This window comes from Brachypodium distachyon, chromosome 5 (genome assembly GCF_000005505.3).
Source record: "Brachypodium distachyon strain Bd21 chromosome 5, Brachypodium_distachyon_v3.0, whole genome shotgun sequence".
NCBI classification, from domain to species: Eukaryota; Viridiplantae; Streptophyta; class Magnoliopsida; order Poales; family Poaceae; genus Brachypodium; species Brachypodium distachyon.
Window position 1 is genome coordinate 21,122,881 of NC_016135.3, and position 22,760 is coordinate 21,145,640.

Below are 22,760 nucleotides of genomic sequence, written 5' to 3' on the forward strand. Positions count from 1 at the left end.
CCTAGTCGTCGCCACGTAGAATTTACGACCCGGTCCAAATAAATTTTTTATTTTACTACAACAAATTATAACAATGTCTCTTTTCTAGCTTTGTTACTAAGACACTATTCAGTGCAACTTTTATATGATGAATTGGCATGAGGCCTATTTAGATATCTTGCTGAGGCTCCCTAATTTCCTTAGGCATCGCTGTGGATATTACTACTATGTCAAATCGATGATTTTCGTGAAAACTCTCGAAGGGTTATATATAGGTATCCGGAGAAGACCAAAGACATCTTTCAAAAGAACAAGAGAAGAGCAAAGACACAAGGAAAATGACAGAACAAAAAAAAAGTGGCTGTGGAAAAGAAAAACTCCAGTAGAGTAAGCAAAGGCGAGGGAAGAAAACAACACACTGCCTGCTGCTGGCCTATGATCTCACTTGCCCAGCTGCCTCCATATTTCGAACTTTCGCAGCCAGCCAGCAGAGCCGCCTCCTTGACTTGTAGCACTGGTCCTACTTGTACGAAGTAAATGGCCTGCCGGATCAACTAATATACAAATCCACGCGCAGCCACATCCATTCCATGCAAGTACCAGGGGCAACATGACATGATAGCTATAGCAAAGCAACAACAACTTGATCAGCAATACTGGCGGATACTACTATAGATCGTAAGCATAACTTTGCTTGGAGATAGATAGGCATAGGTGTTTAGTGGGGTAATCATCGTGTGCTAAATCGGCGCGCACCTAGCGTGGGCGATCCGTAATAGCCAGAGAAATCTCCAAAGCGGTTGGTTGGAAAGGCGTTTCCGTTCCACGTCTCGCGCCGCGCACAGATGCTCTGCTCGGCTCCTGAATTTTACGAGAAGAAAGTAGCGCAGCTGTGTAAATGGACGAGAGATTCGATGATGCGATGCTCATACGAGGAGGGAAGAAGTTACCGGCCGGGAGATTGATTTGGATGGACATGATGTCAAAAAGAAAAGGATTTTGATGGACATGGCATGGTTTCAAGCCGAGGTTTGTACGTGCTGCTGACCGTCGAGAAAACAGCATCGAGATGTTTGGCTCCCATCGCCACCTCCTCCGGCCAGGATCGTCATGATCTAATGGGAAAGGTGTAAGAACAGTGGTGCAGTGTAAGTGACTCTTGCATGCCATTAGCATCCGATTTAGATCCCCACGTACGGCTGATTAATTTTCCACTTGCTTCTAATTGCCCAAGGCGCACTCCACCTTGCATTCGCGCACTTTGTTTTCCTTCTCCCCGGCCCGGTCGGTACTCAAAAACCCTTCTTGTCACCTACTCTTTGTCCCCATCCCATCCTGAGCTCTTTATCTACCCTACTCAACTCACTGAACGCCTGCACGGCAGCAAGGTGGATGGAAGCAAGGAAGAGGAAAGGTATCGCGTCTCTTGATCCGGATGATTGAGTTGGCGGTTTTATAAAGAAAGCTTTAGTTATATCGAGCAAGCTCGGGAAATCGAAGAATTGACAGCAATGTGCTAATAGACAGATTCCAAAGTGGGGCAATAATGTTCAGATTCTCGCATTGGCAGTAGGAACAAACCTCACAAGAAATTTATGAAGCAGAGTAGTAGTATTGCGAAATCATCCCTGTATGGTAGCTAATAAATACTTTTTCTTTGACCGATTAGGTAACTTACGCACAATGAAATTATGCTAACTAAAGAATGGGCAGTGGACCACATGCATGGATGGAGGATAGCAAAACATTATAGAAGAGGAGTAGTACATTTCCTTCGTACTCGTAATACAATGATACCATTAATTCCAGACGATATCTCGACAATACGGTTCTACTCCAAATAGCAGCAGTGCTGGCGTGATAAGTCAAGAATACAAGGAGCCATCCACAAATCAGGGGGGCAAAAGGAAGAAAACCGAACAAATGGTGAAAGCTTGGCAGTTCCGCTATATTCCAACGCCCCCGCAGAGCCCCACGGAAGCAGCGCAGCTCCTATAGCCTCCTCGCCCTCGTCTCTCCCACACTCTGTTTCCTCCAAACAGCTTTGTATCTCGAGCTCTCACTATTTCGCGTGCGTCAAGCTTCTCCAAGCTCTCGCCATGGCCAAGAACACATGCAAGCTCTGCTCACGCCGCTTCGCGAGCCCCCGCGCCCTCGCCGGCCACATGCGCTCCCACTCCGTCGCAGCAGCCGCAAGGTCGCAGATCTCATCGGCGTCCTCAGCGTCCACGTCCTTCGCGGCCGGAGACGACGCCGCCGCCGCGGAAGCCAAAAAGGCCATAAACCAGGGGTACGTGCTCCGGGAGAAGCCCAAGCGCAGGGTCCGCCTCGCCGAGTCCGACTTCTCGGATCGGGAGAGCGAGGCGGAGTACCCCACGCCGGACGCCAAGCGCGCCGCGCATGCCGGATCAGCTGACACCGAGCCGCTGAGCTCGCTGTCCGACGCCGCCACGCCGGAGGAGGACGTCGCGATGTCCCTCGTGATGCTCTCCCGCGACTCATGGCCAGCAACGGAGGCGCCGTGGGCATCGTCCTACCTCGCCGACTCCGACTCTGGGAGCGACGGCGGCGGGGAAGCGCCCCGTCATCATGCCGCGGCCGCGCAGAAGCGGACGCGGTTCCAGTGCCCTGCGTGCAAGAAGGTGTTCCGATCGTACCAGGCCCTCGGCGGCCACCGCGCCAGCCGCGTCCGCGGCGGCAGGGGCGGCTGCTGCGCGCCTCCGCTTAAGCCGCTTCCTCCTCGTCCTGCTGCTCATCTGCAGCCATTGCCGGAATGCGACGGCGGGGAGGGAGGCTCGAAGCCGCAGCCGCATCCGCACGAGTGCCCCTACTGCTTCCGCATGTTCGCGTCCGGGAAAGCTCTCGGCGGGCACAAGCGGTCCCAGCTCTGCTCAGGCGCTGCCGCGGCCGCATCGGACGCTGATCCTGCGGTCGCGATCAAGAGCCTCGGCCTCATTGATCTCAACCTCCCGGCGCCCTTCGACGACGTGGTGGAGCTCTCTGCTGTGTCAGATCCCTTCCTCTCGTCAAGGCCAGGTTCCTGAACTGAAAGCAAGCAGAGCAAGCAATCGGGGCTGCTTTCGGTTGATTCCAGTGGAGGTGATTCAGGCTCTGGACTAGCGAGCTGCTGCTTGGCCTGGAAGCCAAAAAGGTAAAGAAAAGTATTAAAAAAAGAGACATCTTTGCTTGGGTAGTTCCGTTTTATATTTTGTTGCGTCGATCGAGCTACAAAATTGTTTGTTGTAGTTCCCCCCTCAATTCTGGTCTGTCCTTTTGTTTGTTTCGAGCTATGGAATGAGTAGATTTGAGCAGCAAACAGAGCCAGCTATCGTTTTGTTGATCTTCGTAGTGTAGCAAGAAGTATCCCGCAGGGAGAAGAAATGGAATAGCAAAATTTAGCTAAACCGTTGCTTTCTCTTGCAGTCTCCAGCTGTTCTTGTTCCAACTGTCCATGGCACGGGGACTTTACCAAGCGACCAATGCATGAGCCATTACGCAGTAGCAGTAAAACCATAAGCAACAAAATGGCAATGCCAATGCAATGCAGGATCGGCCAAAGCGTCCATAGTTACATCCACATGCAGCTGAGCTACAAGACCCCTGTTGCTTTCCTTTGCTTGCCCCCTCCTTGCTTCCTTTCTTTCCTCTGCACTTCTGCTCCTCCCCACCACCACCTGCCTGGCGCCGCCCGCACAACCTTCTCCTGTTGCTGGGAGCAGAAAAAGGGACGTTGTACTTGTTCGCCTAGCCCACTGTGCGTTTCCTACCACATTCCCTTCACTCACTGTGCCGTGGGGCCTCACTGTCCTGGCATGAAACAAATGCATTCATTGAATACTCACTAACAGCAGATTGCCCATTGCAGCAGCTAATACTCCTAAAGAAGAATGCTGTTTTTTAAACACGATACATGCATTACAGCCACGGAGATTGCTGTACCTGCGCAGTACAAGATTTGTTGGATTCTTTTTTTATTTCGGAAAAGCTGGATTTGTTGGGTGGGTTGGGACTTGGATCTCTATGAACAGTTGGGAGGTTTCTGCGGCCGAGTAAAACTGCTGAGATCGGTTTTGCAGGAGCTGCTCTCCACGTTTGGAGGTAGGTAGTTATGGCATGGCCCACGGCTCCCGCCCACGTGGCGCCCGTCCCTCTCGTCCCCCTTTCCTTAATTTGCTGGGATTGCATCGGCTTGGTCAGTGGCCACTAACTTCGGTGGCGTGGGCGTTATTGACTTGTGCTGGAATTAGCACGAACATTAACGCACGGTTAAGTACCGCCTGTACTGTCCAAAAGAAACTGTGGGGCGCGCAAACCGAGGCGGATCCCGCGGGCTAATTGCTTGGTCCACACGGAGCAGCAGAAGGGAACCGGGTATGACTTGTGGGTCCCCTTCCTTGCGCCCGCCGGCTGCGTGTGCTCTTAGCGTGAGGAGCCGCTTCGCGTGGGGTCGGTCGGGCGAGGCGGGGGCTGACTCACGTGGCGACACGTGACGGCCCATCGGATCATGGTTGGACGGCTACGATTGAGGATGCATCCTCTTGTCCCGCTAGCCATAAGTGTTTATCGAGGCAAAGCCGTGGCATGGCAATGTCTTAGTGCAGCTAGCACGTAGAACGCTTCAACAGCGCTGGAGGAAAGGATACCCGAAAAGTATGTTCGCTACTGCTACGAAACAAATGGAGCACAACAGTATTTGACTGGATTTAACTTTTTTCCCTTGGCGTCGTGGTCACTGCGTGCAAGACTTCCGTGAGTGGAGGACTCCGGTATACTTGCACCAAGGGTCACGCCGTAGCCGTCCCAGGAAATGAGAATTCGTAGCCTTGGACCAGTCCTGACACTGCTACAAAGGCCATGGCTAGCACTGCTCCTGCAGCTACAGTGCTGCTACCAGCATGAACAACCCCTGCGTTTTTTTAATCTTCAGCACAAAGCCACAAAAGCTACGGCACTTGAGTAGATCATGTTCGTGTTTGATGTTGCTTCACACGAATTTAAACAGATAGGTTGTTCTTATGAGAAAGGGCAAAGAACCCCGTGTCGGGAACACGGTGCACGCCCAAGCCCAGCGTAAGGTACACCGATCGAGTTGTTCATGAAAGGTGAAGGCTCGTCGACAGCTAGTAGTACAACCTGATGCCGATGCAACTGCGGGTGAATGTTCCTCGCAACGAGCGGCAAGTAATGTGGGCAGCGGTAAACGGGGGCAGCAGAATGCAACTGACCGCCGAGAGTTGATCGCCTCGTCTCCTCCGCGTAGCCGTACAGTATGCTGAATGGCGGATACCCAGCTACGGCTAGCTTGCCAGTAGAGTAGATAGTACTACTACAGTACCAGTACGGCTATGATCAGAACCTTTCCGGCCCCTGAACGGCGCGTGGCTTAACCACCACACGTCTGCACTTCAATTTCGAGTAAAATGCACGGGTGGTCATTGAACTTGTATTGACTGTTTCAATCTAAGTCATTGTACTCTCAAAACGTTCTTTTAGATCATCGAACTTTAAAATACGGTGCAATACGATCCTATATGATAAAGACGTACGTATTCTGATGATGTGTCATGTATGTGAACTACAGGGCCCACTTTCTGACACATCTCTGAACCATGGGAAATTGCAATGATCTCCCGCATCTCCCTCTCCCTTCACTCCAAGTCTCCAACACATCCCCAGGAGGCCAGGACCCCATCCCCATCCCCGTCAATCACCAACACCCGCAACCTCCTGTCCAATTCATGACCGCCACCGATGCCTGAGACGAATAGGACGAAGACAAGTACCTTCATCATATTATGGTGACATTTCTCCTCGAGTCGAATACGATGGCGGAAACAAAAGCCAAGACCCAACAGCATAGCAGCAGAGCCCGACGTCCGCCGGCAGAAGCCAAGATCAGTCCACGCCGACGAAGGTGGAGCAACAGGCGGCGCACGAGTGAGCTTCAGGAAGCGGCCCACGCTGGGATGGCGGGCGGGGTCGATGGTGGCGCCAGCCGAACTCACCCTCACTGTCATCATCTGGGGATGCTCGTCGCCGTAGGCTGACGCGCGGAGAAGAACCCGCCCGTCCAGATGGCAGAGCCCCTGTGCGACGAGGAGGAAAATTGTTGGCAGATAGGGGCTGGTGGCTGCGGCGGCAATTGACGAACTACGAGCTGCAGTAGTTCCCTGGGGGCAGCCAAGCGGTCAAGCGCCGACAGGCCCAACAGGAGCTGCAGGCTTGCTGCCTTGGTAGTGGCAGGTCTATTTCGTGCTCCCGTTGGCGCTGCAGCGCCGCCAACGGCCGCGGCTTGCAGGTGGAGGAGATGGCCGCGCCCGCTGTTCGCGCCAGCGCAACGCTGATTGGCTACCATGACGGCGAACCGCTCGTGGTCCACAATTCTTCAGCCTCCGCCGTTGCTGGTTGTGGCGCTCTTGGGAGGAAGCTGTGCAGACTCCGGCGACGGGACCAAAGGGAGGCAGTGGCGGAGGGAACGTCTCCGTGCGGCTCCGCCAAACGCCGTCTGACTGTCTCTGTGGCCGGTCGCTCCCTGGCGTATTTCTCGTTGGTGCTATGCCTACGAGCAGCATTGAGCAGTAGGAGAGTAAATGCAGGGGGTTCCTATAAAAATATCATCACCGAATACCTCTCTGTTTGTGGGCCATGTTTGTCAGACAACTGCCACGTCAACGAAATACGTATCTCTTGACCGTATAGGATCGTATCGCATCGTATTTTTTAGTTCGATGACCCAAACGAACGTTTTCAGAGTATAAGGACTTCTTTTCACGGACAACTCAAGTTCAATGACCAACGGTGCATTTTACTCTTCAGTTGCCGCTAGCTCCCTTCTTCGTGCGTGCTGCACAGTGCGCCGCGGCGTTGTTCGTGTGAGGCAAGGGCTTTGGTTTTCTTCCCCATCTTTACCGTAGTACAGGACCTGAACTCCTGAAGGACAAAAAAGGAGATCGACGAACAGTGCTACTCTAGCTCTACTCTTTAACCAGCAGGGAGAAGAAGCCAAGAAGCGTACATGGCCAGCGGAGAAGTCCGTGGAAATCTTCGCGACGGAGTGCACGTTCTGCGACAAGTACTATTATCTCTCTGGAAATTGGCCGGCCAAGAGGATATACAGAAAACATACCGGAAATGCTAGCATACGTACGTCCGATGCATTTGTAAGTGCCAGCAGCTAGCAAGGTGGCCCTGCTCACGAGACGGGTTAGGCAAATGAAATACGGATCAGTAGAAGCGTTTTCTGTTTACGCGTGTGCTGTGAGCCCATGTGACTATGCGACCTCTGAGCCTTTTTCTCGATGACGATCGGGTGCGCGGTTTGTGTACGCAGTTAAGGCGCCATTTGCAGGATCATCCGTATGCGGAAACGCGGAGCGGGGCCGCGCCGATCGTATAATAGGCAGGAGAGGTCTGCACTTCCGCAGTACAGGGTACGCGCTGGTTTGTTTGCTGGCTCGTCACGTCCGGCCGGTACCCGGTGGTGCCGCTTTTGACCGGGAGACAACAAAGTTTTATGGTCGATATTCGGTCATGATTGGACCAAGCGTACGAGTTTGGCCGTGCAAAGTGCCCAGTCCCTGAGAAAGTACTATTGTGCTACCATTGCTCAGTTTGCTAATAAAATTTCTGTTTTTTTTTTCCTCAATGCTGCGATTAGATGTACGGACTACACCACGAAAATGTTCGCACTCGTATTCTAGAAAAAAAAAAGTATTCTAGAAAATGTTCGCACTCAAATTTGGTTAAACTTCAAGAGTCAAAAATAAAAATGCTGATATGGATAGTGCTAGCTCGGATCACTATTCACAATAATTTTTTTGATTGATTTATATTGGAGTTTGTATTTTTTTTTCTCGATGCGTAAGGCCTAGTTTTTTTTTCCTTTTTTTTGATAGGATCCTAATTTTTTTTAGTGATAGTTTTTTTTCTCGTGGGAAGGCCTGGTGGAAACCGAGGAAAACTAACCAATAGCAGCCCAATAGTCCACTCCTCTGCGACCCCAGAAAGCCCAACATCAGCAGCTTCCCAAAAGAGTGGTCCAGTTTAGTCTAGCCCAGGAGCGGTTTTGTCGTGGCACAAAGCCCACCGGAGACTCCGTCGTCCTACTACTACGCCATCGGCGGATCGGCCATTCCCCATCGCTTCGCCCACCACCCACTGTCGCCGAGCACCAACGTCCCGATCTCCGGCCACCACCGGCACCATGTCGTCCACCGCCGCCGGGGCCGCCTTCCTCCTGCGCTCCACCTCCGCCACGACGAACCCTCTCCTCCGCCACACTTCCGCCACGACGAACCCTCTTCTCCACCTTTCCAGCCCCAAATCCAAGCTCCTCCGCCTCCACTCGTCACGCCGCCGCCGCCTGCCCGTGCCCCGCCTCTCCCTCACGCCCCCCGACACTGCCAGCAGCAATTCCGCACCCTCGCCGTCACCTCCGCCTCCGTCCGCCACGCCCCCGCCTCCTCTCTTCCCCAACTGGTCCCCACCGCGCCCGATCTGGCGGGGCCTCTCGGCGCTGCTCCTCGCAGGCCAGGTCTTCCACCGCGTCCTCACGGGACGCATCCACCGCCGCAACCTCCTCGCGCAGCTCCGCCGGGTGGGCCCCGGCAGCGCGGGGGTCTCGCTCCTCACCGCCGCATTTGTCGGGATGGCCTTCACAATCCAGTTTGTGCGCGAGTTTACCCGCCTTGGTCTCCACCGCTCCGTTGGCGGCGTCCTTGCCCTCGCGCTTGCTCGCGAGCTTACCCCGGTTGTCACGGCCGTGGTCGCTGCCGGCCGGGTCGGTTCGGCCTTCGCTGCTGAGCTCGGCACCATGCAGGTGTCCGAGCAGACCGACACCCTTCGCGTCCTGGGTGCACAGCCCATCGATTACCTCGTGGTCCCTCGCGTCCTCGCCTGCGTTCTTGCGCTCCCTGTCCTAACCCTCATCAGCTTCGCCCTTGGGCTAGCTTCCTCAGCATTCTTGGCTGACGCCATCTTTGGTGTAAGCACCAGCATCATTCTGGAATCAGCGCGCAGGGCACTGCGGCCGTGGGACTTGATCAGCTCGTTGATAAAATCTCAGGTGTTCGGCGCTATTATTGCGGTGGTGAGCTGTGCATGGGGAGTGACGACCCATGGGGGAGCCAAGGGCGTCGGCGAGTCCACGACGTCTGCTGTGGTCATTTCTTTAGTGGGGATTTTCATTGCAGACTTCGCTCTTTCATGCCTGTTCTTCCAGGGGGCTGGTGATTCACTCAAGCATGCGATGGGTTAACGCATGACCACGTCAGAGGTCGATTTTGCTTCGTATCAGCATAGTTTAGTAGTGTACATTGACAGAAGTGGTCTAGTGGACTCAAAAGGGGGGCATCATTGCAACATCGGCCACACTCCAGGTGAAATTAATTATTTGTTCTTGTGATGTTAATCGGAAGTAACCTATCATTTTTTAATGTATGTTGTGCAAAATGTTGCTCAATTATTTGCATATGATTTGTCATTTGTGTATAACCTTGCCGCAAAAAGAAATTAAACGGTGAAACTACTTCTGTCTAAGTCACAAGTGCCACAAAAGATGTAAATCATTTTATAACCAGCTCAAGCAGCACTGTAAAATACATATATACTTTTGGTGATATGGTATCTCGAGATATATTGATTAATTGCAGCTTCATACCCCAGGAGAGCACATATGTACAACTATTAAGTCCGAGTAAGAATAGTCTTGATACTCTTCCTTTGTAAGCATTTAGTCATCAGATGAGAAGTATTGCAGTAGTTTTGTTGACATGTCTGGAAATACACGAGTTGGACGATAATCTTTGTTGAGGCAAACAGCGGTTCCTTTAGCTTCCAATACAAGCTGAAAGGAGTATAAAATGTGTGAGACACACGAGGATGCTCAGCAAGATCAGTAGTTAATGATAGACCACGAATTTGACTAGCTTATGTTTGGAACACATTGTGTGCTCCCAAGATTGATAGTGAATGCATACCTTGTGATCTGCCAGTGTCTCAATTATGTGCTCAAATATAATCCTCACACCTTTGATTTCCATGAGCTTTGTCTTGACAACAAACCTGTCACCATTCTGGCAATGCTAGATAAACTTTATGAGTTTTTCTGGTATGACATGGTATATCTAAAAAATATGAATCTGACTTCAGAAATTGTAAATGTTGGTAAACTAAAATTATGGTGCCTATGGTATGATCGGCATCTTTCTCTAAATTGATAAACTGGATCTTTGTACTCCAGTATCATAGGTCCTTAGTTTTCTATGTTATGTGTAGTTCTTCTGGTAACGAAACGTACCTTTAAAGGTGCGAAGTACTTGAGACGCAACTCTGAAAGAGCCAGCGCATCTCCTTTGGATATTATCGAGTCTACACTAATACCAAGGCTTTCAAGTAACTTGTCACGACCTGATACAACATAAAGCGTATAAATCATGTGAATTCGGAATAACCTTCAACACTCCTTTAAAATTGGCTGGAGCTGACCATTTTGAATGTAACTAGTGTAGATAACGTTGTTGACAACACCATATTGGTCAAGTTCAGTCTCGTGTACTTCCATCTCAACCTTGAAATACTTGTCCTTCCTAATATTGCCCTTGTTAGCAAATATACTAATATAATATCCGTGTTACATAAAAATAGCACAAGAGAGATGATATCTAAGAACCTTATATTGGAATTCTGGTCCACGGTTGATGTAGTGACAGCTTGAAGAGTGCTGGATGTTCGAGGAGCAACCCTAAACTGGTGGCGGTGGAGATATGCCTTGTGGAGGGACATCAGAAGGTGGCCGGAATTGGATCTCCCTGCACCGGCAGTGCATATCCGGCATGGATGCTGAAGGAACTGGTGGTTGGCAAGAGGAACAGGGGCACCTATTTGCTGCATTGTGGATACAGACTCTGTCAATACCGGTGGCAATGCTACTTATAGTGATCCTGATTTTAGACGGCACCTGATTCTCCAACATTCTACGTAGAATTCCAATCTGATGTATGGAGTGTACACGCTAAATTTCTGGACCGGTGCTGAAGATATTATCTGGTCCGCAAAGAGCATTAACTTCTGGATTTGTTATTTGAGCTGTTAAGCATAAGTCAATCATGCACGGCAGATCATGATTTAGATCCAAGAAGGCACGGATCTGTGAGTGTACACGTCTAAATTTCTAAACGAGCATGCTGAAGATACTTTTTGGCCCACATATCCTTAACTTCCAAATTGGGTGATCAAGCGTGTGGGTCAGCTACAAATTGGCAGATTAGTTCCAGAAAGGCATGACAAGGCTTGCCAAATTCATGAGGGAACTCTGTTGTTTGTTGCAGCTGTTGGTATTATTTCCCAGCAGAACGCATTTCCTCTGCCTGAACAAGCAATGCATTTTACTCTTTGTTACTGTATACTTGTGTTCTCCTCTAGCCATATGCGTGTTAAAAGGCCTTTGCTTCATGTTCTTTATGTTATCTTCTTGCTATATACGTGTTCCAGAGGCCATAATATACGTGTTCCAGAGGCCATACCTTGCTGTTGCTTGTTTTTTGATCCAGCCATACGTGCAACAAAGATGCTGCTGTTAAGGGATCATGCTATCATCTGGGTTCAACTGAAAGTATATTTTCCATATTCTCTTTTTGCGAGATGACATCTTATATACTCTCTCCGTCCCAAAATAAGTGACGCATACAAATTCACGTTACTTATTTTGGGACGGAGAGAGTATATATATTTTTCTGTGAGAAAGATGCTATCCGGTGTATCCGCACATCATATCCCATGGCATGTTAAATGCGTTTCGCTTGTTCAAATGATGCAATTCAGGGTTCAAGACTACAAAATTAAGATGACTTTCCTGTGATGTACACATGGAAATTCGTTGCAAATGCACTCACTTACCAGGTGATTTTACTGTGATGTATCTATTGATAGTTTGGTACATTGCAAACCCAGTCACTTCCCACGTGATTTTCCTGTGATTTTCATCGGAAGTGGCTCAATTGTTTGTGTGAGATTCTCGTCGTACACGAGATGTCTGCACCCCTTAATTATTTAGTCTATTTAGGTGCAATATATTCCGTACTTTTTTGGTACAAAGTTTGGCAAATGAACTGGAACACATGTGCGCGAAGCCGTACATCACATAATTTTCATCCGCTAGGCCAAAGGACGGAAGAAAATCTTGACTTTTTAAGCTTCTTTTAGCTCCACTCATAAGTTTGGCAAATGAACTGAAACACATGTGCACGAAGCCATACAACGAGCACAACACATAAGTTACATCCGCTAGGCCAAAGGACGGAAGAAAATCTTGCCTTTTTAGCTTATTTTATTTTCACGCATCTGTGGGTCAGAAGAACGGACGTCCTTTGCAGTTTTGAAAACCAGCACCACCTCTGGGTCAGATTGAAAGATACGGGCTGAGTTGCAGATTATGAAACGAACTGAGCTGAAGCACCAGCACATGCCCCGGAGTCGGGATGTAGGAGCTGCTTTCTCTTTACAGCCGACAGTACAGTTCCTTGTGGGTGAGAGGTACATTTATTGTAGTATCACTCAACAAAATTTGGACCTAGAATCACAGGTTACAAGTGTTGCTACAAGTCCGATATTTCGAAGGAGTGTTACCGAGACAACACGAGAATTGGACACAGCTCTTCTCACATGGCGTCAGAATCGAACCAGAAGACGTAGCCGCCTAAACACTGCTTTCCTCGGACGAAAACAACTGTAGCTTGGACAGGAACTCTGGAGGTAAACGAGTTGGCCGGTAGTCTTTGTTGAGACAAACAGCTGTTGCTTTTGCTTCCACCATCAACTGGCATGATAAATGGAAATGCAGAATCGTGATATGTACATGAGAATTTTGCTGTAAAGAATGGTTGCACAGATGTCTAAGAGTAATTTATACTACTCCCTCTGATCCATAAAAGTGTCGCCCACTTCACTTTTTATGGATCAGAGGGAGTACTTGATAGTTAATACATCGTACGAATTGTAGAAAATGTACCATGCTTAACACAATGCCCTCCAGCACATGGCCTTGTTGCCGTGTTTGGATTGCAAATGTGCACTTTATCATGTTTTTCTATTCTGAATATATAAAACTCTTTTGTTCTGCATACCTCATGGTTAGGCAGCTTCTCAATGTAGTGCTCGAAAATCATCCTTACACCTTTGATGCTTGCAAGCCTCACCTTAACGACAAACTTGTCACCACTCTGACAGGGCAAGAAAATAATGAAAAGGTGAAATCAGATCCGTTGAGAACATATGATAGCACCTCACAGTATTGCATATAATATCTTGAATTTCAACAATGGAAGAAGGGCATTACTCTCAAAGGCGCCACGTACTTGAGGTGCATCTCAGAGAGGGCCAGCGACTCACCACTGCGCGCTACTGCATCTGCACTTATTCCTATGCTCTCAAGTAGTTCATGACGGCCTACTCAATTTGAAGTCACAGAACCCAATGAGAGACCTCATTTTTTAAATCCATGTTCTGTTCAGAAGATGTCGCTATGTTACCTAATGGTATATGAAGTCTTAAGATGCTATCTGGATCATGCTCATGGACCAAGAGTATAACACTACTATGAGAGATGCAATTGGAATTTGTTCTGAACTCACCATGTTGGCAGTAGCTAGCATATATAGCATTGTTGACAACTCCATACTGGTCGAGTTCATAGTCGCGCACCTTCATCTCTACTTCGAAAAACTTATCCACCCTGAAAACCGCAAGGACTAGAGACAATGTGATACGCTCACATTCATGTGCATTCAAAGATCAATCAAATGAACAAAGCATAGTTTCGAGGATATCATACAGAGGTACCAAAATTCATACTCGCCCTCCAGAGGCTGCAGAGCCTTAGCTGTACTTTAGTTTCTTTCTTTTCGGTTTTGCTAGTTTAGTTAGGACCTTCTTCCAGCTTTTGTTTTTGTTTTGTTTTTCCCTTGTGCTTCGCTCAGTTTTTGGTTGCGCTTTGCACCTTCTTGGCATCTTCGTCTAATACAAAATGACGGCCATTTTGATTCGTGAAGTGTGTGTTGAAGGGAAAAAAAATGAGATACTGAAATTATAGTGCACACCAGGAAGCATCGAGGACATGATTTCAGTTAAAGATGAAACGCCAGCAGCATGCTCAAATTAATTAGGTAGGGCATGAATTAGCATGAGTTTGTACTTCAAGATCAGCTAAATTGGTTACTCCGATTAACTTCACTGTTAGCATCAGATTCTCCATGGAAGCACACACGAGGCTCTGGACCAAAAGGCAAAAGCTGCGTCCGCGTGTCCACGATTACATCCCTTCGGCTAAGTCCGTGACCAAGGTCGATTCAGCCCCCCAATTCCGGTCCCCCCTCATCCCATGAACCAATAAGCAGAAAGGAGACGAACCTCAGACCGGTCTCGGGGCTAGCTGACTGGGCGCAGACGGCGAGGGGGCGGCATATGCGTCGGGTGGCGGCGGAGGCGAGCGCCTGACGGCGCAGCGGTGCAAATCGACCGGCCGGCCAGCAGCTCCTTCCTACTCCGGCGTGGATCGGCGGGAGCTGCGAGTGGGCGGTGGGGACGAAGCGGCAAATCTGCTGGTACATTGCGGCGGAATCACCGAATCAGAGTGGACCGGTGCGGCGCAGGCCAAGCGGCCGGGTGCCAGCATGGCCTATGTACTTTTGCCAACTTTTTTGCTTTTTTTTTTGAGAATAACATTTTTGCTTTTTTAGGGGTTGTTTGTCTTGGCATCAGCCGCCTGTTTTTGTTTTTCAAACCAGTCGCCTGGTTTTGGCTTCCAAACCAGGCGTCTGTTTTGCAAGTCCAAAACAATTGCATGCTGTTTTGAAAAAAACCAGTCGACTAATTTAAATAAAACAAACAGTCACATTTTTTTAAATCCCCCAAATCAAAGATCCAATGCACAAAAATTGTATTTCCCAACACAAAAATCTGACTTTGAACCTGCTAGAAGCACAATTGCCCCTGGAATTAATTTTCAAAAAATTCACTTTGAATTTGATGATTAAAAGCATGCAATTGCAGCTTCTAGTCATAAAAATTGCACTGTTTTTGATAATTAAAAGCATGCGATTGCAGCTGTTGGGCATAAAAACTCAATTTGAATTTGATTAATAAAAGAATGCAATTGCAACTACTGTAGCATAAAAATTGGACTGGAAAATGCATGCAATTGCAGCTCTTAGCCAGAAGAATTGCACTGGAAAAAAATGATGCAATTGCGGCTGCCTACCAGAGCAATTGCACTAAGACAGATGATGCGAAAATGTTCCCAAAATAGTTAACCTATGCAATCGAAACAAATTTCATAAATCAGCGGTTACAACTAATCGGCCAAATCAAACCCACCAACATTGATGAAGAGCATGGATGCTAACTTGAATGACCGGCAGCCACATGCATCAGAGGGTGTCCCTCCCCGTGGTAATCTTTGCCCCTCTTAAGTTAAAACCTTGATTTGAGTTCAGAAAAATCAATAAGCTGGATGAACAAGATTCCATCCATGTGCAGATAACATGGGTACATAAAAATAAATAAGATCAAATCTAGATATTTGTGCAATTGCAACTGCTTACAGCCAAAATTGCACTGTCAGGTAAGGTCTAACTGCATCTGCTTGCAGCCCAAATTTCACTGAAAAAAAATGTCATGTAAGTTGCAATTGCATCTACTCACAGCTGAAACTCCGCTGGCAAGAAAGGGTGCAATTCCAGCTGCTCAAGGTAAGCTGCAATTGCAATTGACTGCACAAAACTAGATCGAACTAAACTATTTGAATTCCAGAAAAAAAAACTAAAATCAAAAAAGGGACAGGTTGTTGTTTCCCAATTTCAAAAATGAATTTGAATTTCAAACAACTGCGATTGACCGGCAAGAAAGGGTCCGAGAGAACTATTTGAAAGCCATAACTTATCAATATCATAAAAATGGCTTGAAAAACCAACAATATTGAAACAAATATTGTAAGGCAAAAAGCTTGACGATGAGCTTGAAATCTTGAATACTAACCTCAATGAGCGGGAACAACACGCATCAAGGACGGCATATCTAAAATCACATATAGTGGCAGGAAGATAAAAAATGCAAAAAACATTCATAATCACATGAAACTTGATGAGTTTAGATGCTGACTGCTTTCACATTACTAAGTTTTTCATAAGATGGGCCCTACAAAAAGTAACCATATATACACATGATACAACTAGCTGGCAAAACACATCATTCAATGTTGGAAGACTGATTATTCTCAAGCTTTCTGCCTTACAGGGCTTTGGTAGCATTTCAAATCTACAGAAGACCAATTATTCTCAAGATGATCAGGTAGACAAGAACACAAACACAAGTTTTATAAACAAAAGTGATAAGAATTGGTCAAACTTTTAAAAGTTTAACAAATAACTGAAACAAGTAGAGGAGGCAGTGCAATTGCAACTTGACTACATTCTGATTGCATAGATAGAACAATGCAAAACTTGGCCCGGGGGAGTGCAATTAATAAAAAACTTTGCTAAATACAAACTTATGTAAGATAAAAAAAATGCAAAATCAAATTACATATATGAAGGTCCATAATCAAGAGCTAAAGCACTAGTTGAATGTGACTATGAATAGAACTCGGAATAATTGCTATAGTTAGTAGGTGTTCAGAAAATCTCACATAACAACAACACAAAACGTCCAAAATCATGCGCACAAATCCGCAAAAAATCACCCACACGGCGGCAAAGGAATGAGCCCCCAAAACAATTAGTTATGGAAGCTATGTCGCAATCGCAGAACTGAAGCCGAATGATACACAACACAAAACGTAATCCCCGGGACTCAACATAGATCTACCATTTCGCCCGGGGACAGAGCAAACGAAGCACTCAAGATGCATGGTGAACAGCCTGCGCAACCAACGACACGCCTCAGAACCTCTACTGCCTTCGCCTTACCAAATCCGCCACGAAGAGGAAAGCAAAATCTGTGACGAAGACAACTCTAGTTAGAATGTTAGTACAACCAATTCACAGGGGAATAACAGAAACTCATGAGCAACTCACCGGAGAGCCGACCAGACCTCACCGGTGGCGAGCGCAGATACAAACCCTTTTCGCCTCTGCTGTCTTCACCTCCCCATGCAGGTGCCAAAGCAAGAAATCAATCGCAAAAAACAAAACACCACTGGAGGAGGGTTTAAGATGACAAAAAATTACAGATAACAACTTAAAAGCATTAAAAATCAGTCATTAAACGCATCATCTGTAGCAAGATTAAGAAACAACCTTAACCCAAAATTGCATCAAACACAAGTTGCTTTCTTACAGAAAGGTATTCAGATAAATAGACACTCATAGTTACCAATGGACATTAAAAATTGACACTGATATTGTCCATGAAAATGATTTACTACGGTAAGTAGCAAAGTTAAATTACTGTCACGTCATACAAAAAAGCATATATATCGAGCAACAATGCTACAACATCAACATAATCAAAACATGAACGCAGAGTGGACATGCCAAGGCATATAACCATATCCTGACACTACACTCCTGCTACCCAAAATCACCCAAAAATCAACCCCTAAGATCAACAGATTAGAGGCATCAGCCAAGCATTAGAAATAGGAAGCATTAACATCATATCACCTAGGCAGAAGCTCTCCAGTAAAATCTGCAAGAAAAATCAATCATGATTCTGACAGTAGAAAAATGCATAAATACACTACTACTAGCCTCCCTTCGATCACAAGGGTCACAACCTGCGGGAGAACACAAGAGCGCCAAAACCAGGGCCAACTCGCAGCAACACGCCCAAAAAATCGTCATGAGGGTGATCTCTGCGTTGAGGAGGGAAGCCATTGGCGGAGGAGCAGGAGAATCGGGCGTTGTCCGGGTCGCGAATCGCTTCGCTTTCGCTGCAGCTGGACAAGCGCCTGCTGCTCCGCGCCCCGACGCCAAGCTCAGCGGCTTCCGTGGCCTCCTCTAAGGGCTCCACAACACCAGATCCTTGCTCCTCCTCATCCTCGCTGGCAGGACGGCGTGTTGTCCGATACAGACGCCGGCGGCGGCGGGTTCATGGCATCCATCGTGATGCTACAGAAGAGAAAGTCATAGGAGGAGAAGGTAGGGGCCGACGAGGGATGTACGAGCTCCGGTGTGCGTGCGCGCGGAGGAGGTGGAGCGGGCCGTGGTGGCGGCCGCCGGGCGCAAGTGCGGCGACCAGCTGAGCGGCGCCATGAAGGACAAGCGGAGGAGCTCAAGGCACGGCTGCAGGTGCTCCGGCCGGGCACCGACGGCCACGTGTGCGAGCTCGACGACTTCCTTGAGCTGATTTCCCTCGGCCCTCTCCGGCCAACACCTCTCCAGAAGACCAGAACTCAAACTCGAGAGCAGACAAGAAGACAAGCAGGTGGGATTGGGAATACCAAAAGGAAGCCGTGGGAGCAAAAAAAAAAACCCAACAAATTTACCCATCGCGACGCACGCATCTGACGGTACAGAAATCGCCTGCTTTTCCAACAAAAACCAGGTGCCTGTGCTAGCAAAACTGTTTTTAGGGTATGTAATTTGGCTTTGCCAACTGTTAAGACCGTCGGGAACGGGTCGGGACGTTAAGACGCGGGCTGGGTATGGGCTGGCCCATTGGCTAGCTATGTGTAAGTACTTCCCCATTTTGGTGTTGTGCTGGGCCAATCCTCAATCCAAATGAAGTACTCTCTGCGATTCATATTATTTATCAAAATATTACATGTATTTAAATATTTTTTAAACATAGATAGATTTATATTTGATAAATTTTAGACACATGATATGGATCGGAAAGAGTAGAAAATGAAGTAGCTTCGACCTATATACATCTTCCCTCAGGAGAGTTGTCATCCTCAGTAAAGCATCACATATAGACGTAGAACGAATAAACACTTGCTGTTTAGTCCGGAAATTGGTACACAGCTGTGGTTCTACTAACTTGTAACTACATTTTCTTTTCTTTCTTTGCGGTGGAACTTGTGACCACCCTTGGAAGTTTTAAACGATGAAATGAATCTATACTGTACTAGCTCATTTGTACATCATGAATTGATGCTAGCTGTTCTATTATTCCACTATCGAGTCTACTATGCCTGTGCTGTACGAATGAATCATGTGACATGTCTGCTGTAATCTCCAGTGCTCAAAACTGTGTCAAAATTCAGACATCTGGAGCGAGCCAGTGGAATCCGTTGACGAAGCTCTTTCCGAGGAACGGGCGTGCGGAGAAATAGTCGAGCTCACGCGCCCACGGCACGCCGTGCACGGCGTCGGCGCCGGGTCCCCAGTTCCTGTACATCCCAAAGAACGCCGTCCTGCATGACGAGAACAACAGCAGGTTAACCTTTGCTCCTCGACTCATAGTCATGCTGAGATTAATTACTGATCTAGCTGAAATAGTAGCACTCCATCCAACAAAAGATGTCTCAACTTTGACTAAATTTAAATGTATCTATACACTAAGTCATGTTTAGATACATCTAAATTTCGACAAATTTGAGACACGGTTTGAGTAGTACTTACATGCTCTTGTTGCTGGTGTGATCCCAGTCGTCCCATCCGCGGGGCGCGATGACGCTGTCGAAGTAGGTGTAGGCGTACACGATCCGCGAGTACTGCCCCATGGCTCGCCCGACGTAGAGCTGCCCCGTGCCGGTCACCCGGCAGTTGACGAAGGCGAAGCCGGTGCGCTCGCACGGCCCGTTCCGCCCCTGCGCCGCCACCGACCCGAACCGCTGCGCCGTCGAGTGCAGCTCGCAGTCCTGCTCGCCGTTTTCAGAAGAAGAAAAATGATCGATCCCTCGCCGTCAGTATGGCATAAAGCACTTGCGTGTGTATTATGTAAGGAGCCACGGGCGCGTGTTACTACCTTGTAGAGGGAACGGCCGTTGCCGAAGATGAAGTCGATGGAGCCCTGGATGTAGCAGTCGCGGAAGTAGTGGCGGCCGGCGTCGTCGCAGAGCGTGTCCTGCGCGCCGTAGAAGCCGCAGCCGAAGAAGAAGGCCTTGTCGCCCGAGATGCGGAACGCCACCGCCTGCCACCCTTGCATGCCGGGCATCGGTGCGGGAGCCGTGTTCTGTCATGTCAAAAAGCCATAGGAAACCGACGTCAGCCAGATGCCAACCTCAGAAACAGCCAAATCCCCAAAAAGAAACGAAGGAGGCGTTGCTGCTCGGCCCAGCAGGCTCTCCAGTCAGCAGCTAGCTAGCATCTCGCCGTAGCCAGAAGAAGCCGAGCCACACCCGGTCATTTTTGCCCTGCTCCAAGCAAAACTCAAAAACACAACACATCATGGAACGAGTTCGAAATTCTCAAAAATTGACGAGCAAGAATACACAGAGATCGATCGACAGCAGCGTTTGCATGATGTGGACTTGTGACCCTGGAGTTTTTTGTCACTTTGTCTGCCCGCCTCTGCCTCTGCACAGTGCACTGAGATATGCATGCATGCACGGTGCACCACGGGCGCCCGATGGATCTGTCCGTGTGTGCCTCGTGACTCGCGTACTTGTGTTGCGTTCATGGACCACACTGGGGGCAGCTACGTTTGTGACCTCGGCTACTGATCAGTACTCACCTTGAAGCTGATGTTTTTAGCGGTGAAATAGTTGGATAGAACGGTTACGGAGGCGGAGTTGTAGGTGCGGAGCTGCTGCCCGTCGGGGCCGCGGTCGCTCGCCCTGTCGTGCCACTCCACCACCGTCACGTCCCGCCCGGCGCCCTCGAACGTGATGTACGGCTTCGACGCCGGCACCAACACCTTCTCTCTGCATTGCATACCAGCAAACTAGTCAGATAATTAACAAACACGTGCAAGTTTGTGCATGCATGCGAAATGTGGCAAAAGGAGCTTACATGTAGGAGCCGGCGTTGATCTGCATGATGACGCGCACGGTGTTGTTGGCCGGCACGGAGTCCACGGCCTGCTGGATGGAGAGGAAGTCGCCGGCGCCGGTCGCGTCCACCACGATCCTCCGCACGCCCACCGGCTGCCTGTACTGGTGGTGCCCGCTGCCGCGCCTCGCGGCCTCGCACGGCGTCGGCGTCGTCGCCGCCTGGCACGAGATCAACAGCGGCACGAGGCTCGCGAGCGCCGCCGCCAGTACCAACAAGAGCCGGCGACCCATCTCAACAAGTCTCTGAACAAAGGACCAGTGAGATAAAAGTTTGTGCGAAATGTGGCAAACTAAGGTTCTTTGGTATCCGTGTGTTTGTGCGTGTGTGTCTTGTCACTCTGCTAGCTAGCCTTTCACTCCCACAGTCTCGTGATCGAGCTCTCTCTTACTCACGTTTGCTTGCACGAGGACCGTGAGAGCGGGCAGCTCTTTCCCACAGCCGAGAGGGTCGAAATATATAGAGGCGTGACGGGGGAGGAGCAAATAATGGAGGAGAGAGTCTGGACTCCGGAATGCACCAGAGTCCAAATGCTAGGCTTGCATGGAGCGGCCTGTTTTGGAAGTTCCGTCTTGGTCGGACGCTAACGGTCATACTTTGCCTACCTAGGTATCACATGCTTGTATGCTAGCTAACTGGCTAGCTGCGAAAACGGGTAAATTCTGCGCTAACGTTTAAGCGAAAGAAGAGGGAGACTTTACATATCGACCTGGTGAGTAGTACGTGGCCTGTGCAGTCCATGGGGGCTCAAGCTGATTTCACAGCCATCAGGTCGCACATATTATATTGTAGTAGTACGTAATTCATTCCATGGGACCTTGTCAACCTGTGCAGCTTCTTCTCTTTTCTCTGCAACATAATTCTCTTTTCACTGGAAGACAACTGTATTTCGCACATCGAGTTGTACTAGTAGTATATAGTATATAGTCGATTATTGTATATCAAAATTAATCAATGTAGGTACGTATATGATGAGCTTACGACGTGCGTGACACATATATCAGCTTTTCCAGAGCCCTAGCTAGACGGGAGGAGGATGCATGGTCCAGAACTCCTGATGTACCGTGGGCCTCTCCAAAACGGTAGATTGGATGGAGACAATAGCGTACGCATTGGTAGGAGTGCACCATCCATGCACGCATCCACCGGTTACTTCGATTTCCCATTGCAAAGGTCCAAGAAATGCCACCGCATCCGCATGCAAACGCACCGGATAGAACAGTACGTCAGTACAAATATGCAAATGCAAGACACAACGCACAAGCTGCACTAAACTACTCCGATAGCCTGATAAAACGGCAATGATCCAAGGACGACGAACGTACGACGCGCATGCACCTGACCAGAGCTGCGTGCATGCTGGCCGCCCGGGGGCGCCCATGCTGTCATGCACACTTCACACGCTGAAAAGAGGTCCGGTGTGTGTGCCCCGCCACGAGTCCGCAAAGCCGAGGCCCTTTCCAATCCATCTATCCGTGCCCGCCTTTTGTCTCTCCAGTGATTAGGAGGTGATCATCGAGAGATCAAGATATTAAAAGGCTAAACCCTTTATCATCGTCTTGCTACATATATATGGTCCGTATAACCGTATCCATATATATGGGCCTCGTTCGCAGCTTTATTAGAGTTGCCTATTGGCTTGGTAGTACTGATCGAGTACAGAGGACCACATGACATGCGCCTGCTGTTAGAAAAGCAGCTCGCGGTTGCATGCATTGAGAATAAACCCTTGCCTTTTGGTTGGGATCCATCCATGCATCACGCCCTACCTTTTTACAGTGCAATTCGGAGAAGAAAAGCTGTAGCCCTGTAGCCTTGTATCGGCAAACTCGCGCGGCTTTGACGAATTCA

The 22,760-nt window shown here is 48.8% G+C and overlaps 5 protein-coding genes across 6 annotated transcripts; 2 read left to right on the forward strand and 3 right to left on the reverse strand.

Annotated features, from left to right (window-relative positions):
• The first annotated feature begins 1,950 nt into the window (after positions 1-1,950).
• LOC100837532 (zinc finger protein ZAT1) lies at positions 1,951-3,298 on the forward strand. Its single transcript, XM_003580241.4, has one exon. The coding sequence runs from the start codon at positions 2,079-2,081 to the stop codon at positions 3,021-3,023; it is 945 nt and encodes a 314-aa protein (XP_003580289.1). The 5' UTR covers positions 1,951-2,078; the 3' UTR covers positions 3,024-3,298.
• Positions 3,299-8,082: 4,784 nt separating this feature from the next.
• On the forward strand, positions 8,083-9,448 carry LOC100837840 (protein TRIGALACTOSYLDIACYLGLYCEROL 1, chloroplastic). 2 transcript variants are annotated; one of them, XM_024455883.1, is made up of 2 exons: positions 8,087-8,248; positions 8,282-9,448. In XM_024455883.1, exons 1-2 carry the CDS (start codon positions 8,183-8,185, stop codon positions 9,233-9,235), a joined length of 1,020 nt encoding a protein of 339 aa, XP_024311651.1. In that variant the 5' UTR covers positions 8,087-8,182; the 3' UTR covers positions 9,236-9,448. The 2 variants fall into 2 exon arrangements, with proteins under 2 accessions (XP_024311650.1, XP_024311651.1); XM_024455882.1 differs by having other exon boundaries at positions 8,083-9,448.
• Positions 9,449-9,531: 83 nt separating this feature from the next.
• Positions 9,532-11,485, reverse strand: LOC100838144 (acyl-acyl carrier protein thioesterase ATL3, chloroplastic). Its single transcript, XM_003580243.4, has 5 exons — positions 10,649-11,485; positions 10,465-10,565; positions 10,277-10,386; positions 9,957-10,052; positions 9,532-9,823 (listed from the first exon to the last, which is right to left on the reverse strand). The coding sequence occupies exons 1-5, from the start codon at positions 10,867-10,869 to the stop codon at positions 9,710-9,712; spliced, it is 642 nt and encodes a 213-aa protein (XP_003580291.1). The 5' UTR covers positions 10,870-11,485; the 3' UTR covers positions 9,532-9,709.
• An 891-nt stretch (positions 11,486-12,376) lies between these two features.
• Positions 12,377-14,635, reverse strand: LOC100824047 (acyl-acyl carrier protein thioesterase ATL3, chloroplastic). Its single transcript, XM_003581459.4, has 5 exons — positions 14,383-14,635; positions 13,608-13,708; positions 13,313-13,422; positions 13,101-13,196; positions 12,377-12,793 (listed from the first exon to the last, which is right to left on the reverse strand). The coding sequence occupies exons 1-5, from the start codon at positions 14,580-14,582 to the stop codon at positions 12,674-12,676; spliced, it is 627 nt and encodes a 208-aa protein (XP_003581507.1). The 5' UTR covers positions 14,583-14,635; the 3' UTR covers positions 12,377-12,673.
• Positions 14,636-18,859: 4,224 nt separating this feature from the next.
• Positions 18,860-21,360, reverse strand: LOC104585399 (probable pectinesterase 68). The gene is made up of 5 exons (XM_010241916.3): positions 20,871-21,360; positions 20,593-20,782; positions 19,885-20,091; positions 19,539-19,777; positions 18,860-19,330 (listed from the first exon to the last, which is right to left on the reverse strand). The coding sequence occupies exons 1-5, from the start codon at positions 21,140-21,142 to the stop codon at positions 19,177-19,179; spliced, it is 1,062 nt and encodes a 353-aa protein (XP_010240218.1). The 5' UTR covers positions 21,143-21,360; the 3' UTR covers positions 18,860-19,176.
• Positions 21,361-22,760: the final 1,400 nt, after the last annotated feature.